General features: G+C 47.3%; 1 protein-coding gene across 1 annotated transcript; it reads right to left on the reverse strand.

The window, feature by feature from the left end:
- Positions 1 to 1,463: 1,463 nt before the first annotated feature.
- On the reverse strand, positions 1,464 to 9,360 carry LOC125942692 (uncharacterized). Its single transcript, XM_049660965.1, has 3 exons — positions 9,319 to 9,360; positions 6,009 to 6,093; positions 1,464 to 1,855 (listed from the first exon to the last, which is right to left on the reverse strand). The coding sequence occupies exons 1-3, from the start codon at positions 9,358 to 9,360 to the stop codon at positions 1,464 to 1,466; spliced, it is 519 nt and encodes a 172-aa protein (XP_049516922.1).
- Between the last annotated feature and the right edge of the window lie 1,861 nt (positions 9,361 to 11,221).

An 11,221-nucleotide genomic window follows, 5' to 3' on the forward strand; every position in this document is an offset into this window, starting at 1 on the left:
CAATTGGAGAAAAATATCCATGTGCATGCGAAAAAAGGCCCATATAGGATAACCCTGGGACATCCGTGGTATGAAATCCGAAACTGGGACGTCCGGCAGATGTCCTATTTGCCTCCGAGTTGGTGCACGGACATAGGGACATGATTCGGATGTCCTACAGACGAAGTGTTTTCACTGGGCGGACATTGGGACATGATGGCGGACATTAGGATGATTAGAATATGGTTTCATGACCCCTTTAAAAATTTCACTAACGTTTCAATAAATAACATTAGAGAACATATAATTGCGGGATCGAAGCCTGCCGTGTCTGGAATACTGAGACTGTATCACCAGTTGCGAGATGTCCGTCTCCAAAATCAGGGGCAAAAATTTTCGGCGTAGTTTTTTTACGTAATGCTTACGAAATAAGTTGCGATGATAATACATGGGGTGCCAATGCATTTCGCCATCACTGAACGTACGTGGACTGCTGCGTCCCCGTGCAGACATGCCGAACCGCGTGGCCCTGGGGCTGTTGGTGCTCCTGGCGTTGCCGTTCCTGTTAACTGCCCTGCCCGGCGTACGAAGTCGGCGCAAGGTGCACAAGCGGGCACGGCCCCCGGAAGGCGGCCCCCTCCCAGACGGAATCAGCGGCGAGGACGAGAGGCTGCGTCAGTACCTTAACGTGCGCAAAAGGCTACAGCTCATCTTCTCGCCGCCAAACGCCACCGGTCATGAGCAGAATCCAGAGCTGGTCTGGCGCGCAAACGACCCCGCGGGTGAGTTGGTGGATCTGAAGACACTCGAGAGGGATAAGGACTGGATCGAGGCCCAGTTCGTGAATGAGTCGCTACAGACTCCACCACACGTTCACCATGCCCGGCCCTACGGCTTCAAGGACTGGGTATTGGTACTCCTGCCAATGAGCGTATTTCTAGTGCCCTTCCTCGTCTGGCTCAGCTGCATCACCTGCATCTTTCGTGCTCCGGCCCGCAAGGGCTACTGAGGCATTAATACATCTTGCTGTGGCACTGCTCTACGGCGTCTGCAGTTTTCTTTCAGCATGTGTCTCAGGTAATCCAGCTCACCTCTGCCCCACGCTCTGGTGTGGACAAACCAGAAATAATCTCTGGGCGCCTCGTGTGGCCGGAGTGCCGTAGAAGCAAGCGAAAAAAAACCTCGTGCGCCATTTCTCAACGTCTACGTTGTGTCGCGTGATACGAGCGATAGATTGTTATGCTGCAATGTTTCAGTAAAATGAGGCAAGGGTTGTTTTGCTTTTATTTTTCGGGAGCAGAGTCATTGATGACATCAACCTATTACGTATTAGGGGAGATTTGGGGGGTTTCCGGTATGCGGAGCTTCCAAATAAGTGGTCCTGCACAATGTCGCTGCTTGGCTCGGTAACGTGACGGTATAGCGGCAACACGCGGTTTGGCGCGCCTGTGGTCGCACAGTTTTAAGAAGCTGTTCCTGCGCAATCAGTAGTAGGAGTGCCTCTGGTGCGACCGATGCAGGCAGATCACCATGCAGAACACCCAGACCAAGAAAGGCACAAGGAACGTCAAAACGGGCATGATGATGGACACCTTCTCGACGACTGCAAACGGCTTGGACTGGTGCTTGAAGCTCCTCACGTGCGTCTCGTTCAGGAAGCGCGCCTCTACCCAGGCCACGTCGCCGTCCAGCGTGCGCACGGGAACCAAGCTGCGGCCCGACACGACCGCCAGCTCTTGGTGCTGGCTTGCATGGCCGACCAAGCTCTCCTGCGGCCGCCCGCTTGCCAGCGCTGCCGTCAGCAGTAGCAGCAGCAACAGCCGCGGCCCGTCGCTGACTGTCCTCATCCGTTGGCTGGCAAGCGTCTCACCGAATGCTGCGTGTTGGGAAGGGGCCGGTGTTTAGTTGAAAATGGGTGAAGTCTACAAGTTAGGTGGCAGCGTGCCCCCATCGTGTACTTATATCTTTGAAGCATGGTATATTGAACACTCATTACGTAGCGTAATCATCAGTAATCATGGCGTAAAAGCCAGGGCTCTCAATATGGTACGTGCTGCGTTTTAGCGATGCGCGCTCCTGCCGGGTTGCTCGTGTGGTTATTATCAGTCACGTTACTTTCTGTGTTATTGGTTCCAAACAGTCGACATAGGTCCCTTGACTTGATCAATCGCAATTCATAGACTTCCATCGAGGAAGTTTATTCCTTATAGGAAAAGAAAAGAATGTCGCAGTTTCGCCCGAAAGGCGAAGCATCGATTGCTATAGCAAATTAGTACACAGCTCTACGAAGGAAATTAGTTTTATCGGCCGTATAAACTTGCAAACATTCGCTTACTAACTAAATTAACAAGCATGGTGTCACGCGCGCACAGGTAAACATGAACACATCTCGCTCGATGACCGCGGAAACTCGCTGTCAAAACGCTGGAGTGAGGAAGCGCGGCAGCAGCTAGCAGCGAGCGAATTGACCTTCGTGCTGTCTATTGCTTCAACGCGAACTAAACGCCGAAAACACAGCGCATACGGGCACTCGGCAGGGCGTACTTTGTCCACATCGCCGATTGCTTTGAAGATGAGACCCGCGCAGGCGCGCACTTTGTCCACGTCGCAGATCGCTTTCAAGATACGGCGCCCGCGCGGCCGCGCCGTAAGCAGCTGCCGCCGGCTGGCAAGGGAGACGGCGCGCTTCCGCCCCGCCTTCCTAACTCGCGCGCGCGAGATTGAGCCGTGATCTTCGGCTGACCTTCGCAAGCTTGCACTCGCACATACAGCGCACGGCGCGGCGAGGACGTTATCGTGTTTGGACTTTATACAGAACATCACGGCGACGGCAGACATGCGCTTGGAGTGTCCATATAATTGCTATCGCAGTAAAAAGGAAATAAAGAAACGCGCAGGTAACCATGCAGTGGTCGTGTTGGGGCATAACATTTAAATACCGTGCCCGCATCGGCTATCAAATTGTGGAGATTAACGTCCTAAAGCAACTCAGATGCTATGATGAGAGGCGCCGTAGTGAGAGGGCTGCCGAACTAATTTCGACCATCTGGGGTTTTATAACGAGCACATAAATCTATAGGTACAGGAGCGTTTTTGCATTCCTCCCCCATCGGAAAGAGACCGGGAATCTAACCCGCGACCTCGTGAGCAAGAATGCATCAGTGACACTATGGCGGTTTACTGCACCGTGCATATTTTTTTTTTGGGTGGGGGGGGGGGGGGGAGAGGCATGGTTGTGTAACAATATTCGCCCCTAACTATATGTATTTACAGACGAATATTATTGGCTTGAAGTGGCGTCTTACGAGTTAGATGGGCGGTTAGATGCTGTCAAAGGCATCTGAGAAGTGAGTAGAATTGAATGTATCGTTACAAAATCTGAGAGATTAAAAAACAAGCAAACAAACAAAAACACACAAACAAACAAATAGAACCGTCAAGCTTATTTGTAGACGATCTTGATAACAGGACTCAGCGAAATACCTTCATATTCAGATCTATCCCAGGGTCTGTGTGAATAAAAAAATGTCACAGTTTCGCCCTAAGGGCGAAGCAATGAATGCGATAGCAACACAGCAATGTCATACGAAGTAAGGTGAGCGGCTTTGGTAGCAATATGAATTGTAGTAAACATGAGCTGATTAAGTAAGCAGGTGTGCTGCGGCGTAAGTAGACCACGAGAAGGCGCGTGTGAAACGGTGGTGTTGATGAGAAGCGCTTCCCGTGGGCAGCGCGTGCGAAGGGACACACCTGTAGCGCTGCACTGCCGACCCAGGCAGCATTGCATGTGTAGCGTGCGTTGGAAAATGTGGCCCGACTATTATTAACTGATTGAACAAGCGTGGTGTGAGCGCGCACAAACAAACATGAATAGATCACACTGAATGACTGCAGACAACGACTGTCAAAACGCTGGCAGCAAGCGCATATACGCCGCAGCGGGCGAAGGTACGTGCGGTCTATCGCTTCAACGGAAACTGAGCGGCGAATGCACAGCGCATAAATGTCAGAGCCGTATGGAGATAAGAGACGGTGCGGGGCGAGCGACGAGCGCGGTTGTTGGCAGAGTAGAAGTGCGCCCCCCCCCCCCCCCCCCCCGCTCCCTCCGGCGCTCGCTTCCCGCTTTCTTGCTTGCGCGTGCGAGATTGAGTGCGTTCGCTCTCCGTGATAGCGCGCGTCCCCGCACGCTTCCGCTCGGGCATACGGCGCGCGGCGAAGATTTTATCTATACGGAACCTCACGGCGACGGCGACGGTGTCGACGACGGCGACGCCGACGGCAGAAATCCGGTTGAAGTGTCCATATAATTGCTATCGCAATAAAAATGAGAATAACGGAGTTCGGAGACTGTGCGTGTGCTAATAAAAGGCACGAAAAGCTTTGTGAATACGGCCCCAGATAGGTGGGAAATTGTTCACGTCATTCCGGTATACGTATCAATCTGGTCAGCCTTCGTCGGCTTCAAATTATAGACTCACTTCATTTACTAAGATTGCATCAAAATGTTGGAACACGATATATCATGCACAGCAATGCAAATGTATGTATTTAAAACAAGACCTGTCGTATTTACTTTACGTTCAAGAACATCGTAGAATGTGCCACACATATTTAAAAAAACTGCTCATTAAAAAATCACTGCTAGTATTTAGGTATCATTTGCAATAAGAGTTATTCTAAAATTTCCATGCGCCAAAATGTAAAACATTTTCCCACATTTGGATTTATTGGGCATAACCAGCATTCGGCTAACGCGACAGGAAGCTTCATCCGCACAATACGTTAGGACGTTCGAAAGTAGAATACGCCTCAATAACTTTGAATCGACATCAAACATACCCCATTAAGAAACTCGAGTTGGTTTAGAACAAAGCTGCTCGTCATAGTGCAGAAAACTACTCACGAACATTGAGAGTAACGAAATAAAAAACGGAAATAAAAACACCCTTAACCATAATTTTGCTTCAGAATCGCAGGACCATGACAGTGATGTCATTTTTTAAAAGCTTTATCATATCAAAAATGTCCCCTCTTTATCGAACCAAGCAGTCGGGAATTTTCTTAGTTCGATTATACCCCCAAATGAGAGCCAGTACACGCCCGGACTTATCAATTCCGTTTCTCACCGCTACCTGATACAGTCTGTCTTTGGAATAGCTCTCGTAAAACACCGCACCCACTATCGACCATGAATAATTTGTCAAAGTCCACTGTTAATGGGAAAAATACTCTAATATGCGACTCTCACTATGCTGGTGCCTTAGTTGCAAGTGCAGGCTGAAGCAATGTCAGATGCACTGCACCGGTGTGTTGTGTAGAAAGGTACCAGCACCACCAACCACAAGTCATATATGCTGCAAAGCCGGTAGGTTGTACATTTGCCGAGCCAGTAACATAGTAAAGTGGGCCAATCCCGCATAAATTGTATGTCGCATATAGCCGAAGCAATGGAAATCTCCGAATGACTACTACAGATTCCAAATGAAGGTGTCTTCAGCAATACAACGTGCCACTACATTGCTCGAATGCTAATCGTGTTAACGTCGACAGTCATTGTGAGATGGGTTCTGCCGGATGTGTCTTTTTAATAGAAGAGCTTGCTTTGTAATCTACTCTTGTTCGTCCTAAATTACGTTTTTTTTATTTAAAATGTTCCTAGTATCACGCTGTAAGTCTGGCGCGGTTACATAGTTCTGGATTAGAGCGTACTAACTCTTCAGGTTTGTTTGTACTCCTATGTTACGCCCCCATGCATGTGGTCTTTAGGGTAAGTGATTAAAAGACGTGGGATATGAAGGGACGCAGGCGAGTGACGAATCGACGCTTGTCACCGTGGTGGTGATGACGGTGGACGACTTGATTCTGCGACATCGTACTACGTGCAGAAGCGAAACAAAATGAAGCCCCTGGCGTCAGCTGAGCCCAATAACTGGAGTAGCTTAAGCAAGTGAGTCGTCCTGCGGTTCTGTTAATTTTTGCTAAATTAAGATAGGAAGATGGCGCTAGCTATAGCAACAGCTACACCGTACCTGCGCATTGACGGGACGCTGGCGCCGCTGGCGTCCACTCCGAGCTGTACGCCTCGCTGGTCTTCTTCTTCTTCACCTTCAGTGGCTGCGACACAGGTCATATACATTTACAGCGATACTGCATAATGATCAACAAAATGTATGTTCGACCAATATTAGAATTTGGTTGTGGGCTGTTTTCTGGTGGTCCAGTGCACAAAATTAACCCCATTAATAACTTTGCAGTAATAGAAAGAGGGGTGTTGCGAGATTGCCTGGGACTTCTTACGTTTGTGGAAAATAATGTGCTTTACCAGGGAGCGCGTTTGCCTACTTCAGCAGATAGATTCCACGTGTTCACCTTAAAGATGGTCAGTGCTTTCCCCCGTGCTATTTAACATAGCTATGAGCAGACTACCTGCACTACTAGATGCCATACCGGGAATTAGGCATGCGCTTTATGCTGATGATATCACCATCTGGGCCACCAGTGGCTCAGATGGTGAAATACAGGACGCACTACAAGCAGCAGCCAATGTCACCCAGAAATATGCACGGGCAGGGGGACTTACGTGCGCAGCTCAAAAGTCAGAACTGCTTATAGTAAAAAAAACTCCAAAGGAAACATCACCTACCGCCTGACATCACGGTGACTATCGAGGGTGAACCTGTAAATAAGGTGAACAAATTACGCTTACTAGGACTCCATGTGCAAGCCAATGCGAAAGCGACATATACCCTGACGCTACTGAAGAAACAGATTAATCAAGTAGTGCACATGATCCGGCGGGCCACGAACCGCCGCCACGGCCTAAAGGAATCCGACGTCATGTGCATCATACACGCTTTAATCGTAAGCCGCATTACCTATCACGCACCTTACCACCGACTCACCCAAAACCAAACAAACCAGCTAGACACACTCATACGAACAGCGGTGAAAACGGCGACAGGCCTTCCTATCTACACCTCAACAGCCAGACTATTACAGCTTGGTTTGCATAACACCATGACCGAATTAATCGAAGCCCAGAAAGTCGGGCAGATCGAACGACTGAAGCGTACATCGACAGGAAGGCACGTACTCAGACAATTACGTTACCCAACATCAGAGTTTTCCCCACGAGAGCCCCTGTCAATCGCCCCAAACATCAAAGAAAACATTACAGTGGCCCCCATACCTCGGAATATGCACCCCGAACACCATAAAGGCAGGCGCACTGCACGTGCAATGGCACTGCACCGAGCATACTGCAACGACCTCGACACGTTCTATACAGACGCCGCGTGCTACCCCGACATTACAGCCAAAGTGGTAGCGGTGGCCGACTGGAGGGGCGAAGCACTATTATCAGCCACAATACGCACTGACAACTGCACGGAAGCCGAAGAATGTGCCATAGCCCTCGCCATCAGCGCTCAACCCCCAGATAAGCTCATACATATTCTTACAGATTTCCAGCAAGCATGTCGAAACTACGCACAAGGACGGATTTCACCGATCGCTCATAAAATTCTACACAAGAAGCAAAACATTCCACTAGTTCACCTAGTCTGGACACCTGGGCATGCGTCTCTCCCTGGCAATGAGCGCGTTCATGCGGCAGCCCGAGGCCTAACCCTCCAGGCACCGGTGGAAGACCAGTCCAACCCAGACAAGGTGTAAACGATACCGCTTACATACACGCATATACTACAACACCACAGACTATCCCGTAGAACATTCCCTCTACCACACGTGAAGCTAAACCATGCAGATGCAGCCGCTTGGCGCCAGCTCCAAACTAATACGTTCCCCAGCCTTGCTCTCCGCCACACTTTTTACCCTAGCCAGTACCCCGACAAATGTCCTTTCTGTGGTGGTCACCCAAACCTCTACCATTCTACGTGGGAATGCTCCAAACCACCCGGCTTACCTAGAATACCCAACCCCTACCCATCCCAGTGGGAAGCCGCTCTTTCCAGCACAGCCTTCGACGACCAGCGATGCCTGATCGACCGGGCCAGCCGGATAGCAGCAGCAAATGGGGCCCTGGACTGAGGGCTCCACCCTCTGGGACTTCGTTTTAAAACATAAAATAAAGTTTTCTACTACTACTACTACTTAAAGACGTTTTTCAAATTGTTTGCATCTCCTCAGAGAAGACTGAAATATATGTTTATTAGTGAATCGAATGATGTTTTTGAGGTCCACAGGTCTCTTCTTGTGCAAGCACAATAAATAATATTCGACGTATACATATCCGCAGCGTCGTCCCTCAAGTTACCCCTTTCGCAAACTCTCACCATTCAGTTCCACGATATTTTTCCAAGAAATGGTAAGCTGCTGCCTAGGAGTTATTTATGTGGCTTTTTAGAAGACCACATCAAGTATCTCCATATTTAATATATAATTGCGACTTCCATGCGTGACGAGCGGGCAGGAGTGGGCATATTCTCTCCGCACCTTAGTTGGTCTTTCTCTATCCGTCTTCCTGATTTTACACCTATCTTTAAGGCCATTGTTTTAGCCTTGCGCAAGCTGCCATAAAATGTGCCGACATCTGGTATTTTAACGGATTCATTATCCCTGTGCTCAGCGCTTACTGGGAGAACAGACTCGATTTAATTGCTTAGTCCCTCCACATTTACAAGTAGTTAACTTAATTTGGGTGGCGGGTCACTGTGGATTATAATTAAATGAAATGGCAGGCTCACTTTCCAAAGCTTCCATGGATGGCCCGGTACTTCCAGTTTGCCTGTTACACCGTACGCTTATTCAACAAGGTACAAAATATTCTGCCTTAATCAACAGTACACAAAAAAAGCAATACTCTCGCATTGTGACTTCCAGCATATGCAGTTCCCCTGGAATGATCAAAGGCGTCCACCACGTCAATATGAAGTTGCATTTACGAGATTGCAATGCGGAATTCCACAGCTAAATTTTTATTTTTACAGGGCTGGTCGGACGCAGTCCCGTCTCTGTCACATCTGTAATAAACCGGAGACAATCGATAATTTATTTGGCTACAAAGAAAAAAAATTCTTGAGACTCCGCTTCACCGAACTCGGACTTCCATTGACTTCCCAAATTATCATTTTTATCGAGGACTCGACTCTTGGATTCGGCTATAGATGTTTGCCTTGCCATATGTGATTTGCAACATAAAAAGATTGCAGTGCTAATTTTATATTATCCTTCTTCTTTCTTGAACATTTCTCATGTACATCACGATATTTATTTCATTCATCTTCAATCAATACTGCATGATTGCTCTTCTGTTTCTGTGCCTTAACATTTATATTGCCTTGTATTTCTTCATTTCATCTTATTTTATTTTAAATGTACCGCCCACTTCTTGGCCAGTCCCGCGTTGTGGGTACGGGCCATGGTTTGAAAGTCATCATCATCACCTCTATAATGATGATGATCATCATAGGGGTGATGATGAGCAAATACACGCAAAAGTTTCGCGCGACTGGCCGCTGGAGGGACTTTGCGTGTATTCGCGGGCTTCTTTCACGCTCGGAAAAACTCTGTTATGTAGCACGTATTGAGCAACAGAAAGCTGTATCGGGAGTTTTTCATGTTGCTCTCCAATTCTCTCATTGACACCTTATATATATATATATATATATATATATATATCATATTTGAGACGTTGATTCATTAATTAGGACTAAATATTTAATCAGGCGGAATGCGAAAAAAAATAATCTGAGTATCTCCAAGCAACAGCAAACGTACATTACCTTGGTTCTGTCCAGCTACGTAGCATTTGCATATTTTAAAATCTTGGTGCTTGATAGTACGACACTGTACTATATAATGAACGAGAAGAAAGGAACCCGTGATGCCCGATTTTCATTCGTCAAACTATACGACACTATATAAAGGGTGTTTCAGCGAACACTTTCAAATCTTGGTGCTTGATAGTACGACACTGTACTATATATATATATATATATATATATATATATATATATATATATATCGATTTTCATTCGTCAAACTATACGACACTATATACTGTATATAGAAAGAGAGAGAGGGGGTTAGATAGTTTGTGGTCTAATTGTTGGTAATCGTTGGTGGATGCAATGATAAAGGGCAACCAGGGATGGCTGCTAACTTCATGCCTGCTGACTTCCTTGCTGGGCTGTTTTTCTGCGCCCCTAGTGTTGCAGAGTTAAGAGACAGAGGTCATCGCAGATCACTCACAGAGGCCGTCAGTAGTGGACATAAAAATAGGCAGAATCTAATTTTCAGAGTTGCGGTGAATCGCGCGGCTGTACGAACCGTTCGCATCCGCTGCCGGCGTTCTTCACAATGCTTGCGCTGTGAAAGCGAGTGCTCGAGGTCATCCAGTGAGGTACTTACAGGTTTATATGGTCCGTTCTTACTATGTCCACTATGCTTACTATTTTAATTTTAGCTGAATGTTTACTACAATTTATATGGCCACTATAACTAACGTATAGACTCGTGTAAGGGCCACACTTTTCTGTCGCGATTTTGACGAGCCTTTCATGGGACCGGGCTATTTGACCTCATTTTTCCAAATACGAGTATGAAATCCAGCGTAAACCTCCGCGATCACCTCCTCTCGACATCCAGTAGCGACGCGCGAAAGTACACTGCGCGCGACAATTCGCTGTTGAGCCCGAACAGAATCAGAGCACGGAACGCGATTGCTTCTTGGTTGGATGTCTTTTTTTTAAATATTGGCTGTCAAGTTATGGGTGCGGCCCTTACACAGGTGCGATCCTTACACGGATATACACGGTAAGAATCTTCCTTCGTGTAATTGTCTTCTACTTCGCTATCACTAATACTGCTTCGCCTTCCCGGCCAAACTGCACTCTTTTTTTATTTTTTCGTACTTTGAGTCCGAGTATAAGCGCTGCTGCGCATGACTTCTAGACTTCTATTTATTCTGATTTTGAGTGAATCCGGCTTGGCATCAATTCGGTTACTGAGTGGTGTTTCAGCGAACAGTTTCCAGAATGTTTAAAGGTGGCCTGAGGCAGATAGTACAATTCTAGTTCATGAGCTCGTCTACTCGAAGAGGTGGGCATTACTTGCAAAAAAAAAATTGAAATGCATAATCGACTAATTAACAAAATTAACCAATTAAGTTTTTAGCTAATTATCTTATGGCCCATGTTGCAATTTACAAATTCTAGCCGTGGAGTGCGGATCCTCTTTGAACTAAATCTCAGGCTGACACCAATGTCGAAATATTCATTCT

The sequence above is a fragment of the Dermacentor silvarum genome, chromosome 1 (assembly GCF_013339745.2).
Source record: "Dermacentor silvarum isolate Dsil-2018 chromosome 1, BIME_Dsil_1.4, whole genome shotgun sequence".
Lineage (NCBI taxonomy): Eukaryota > Metazoa > Arthropoda > Arachnida > Ixodida > Ixodidae > Dermacentor > Dermacentor silvarum.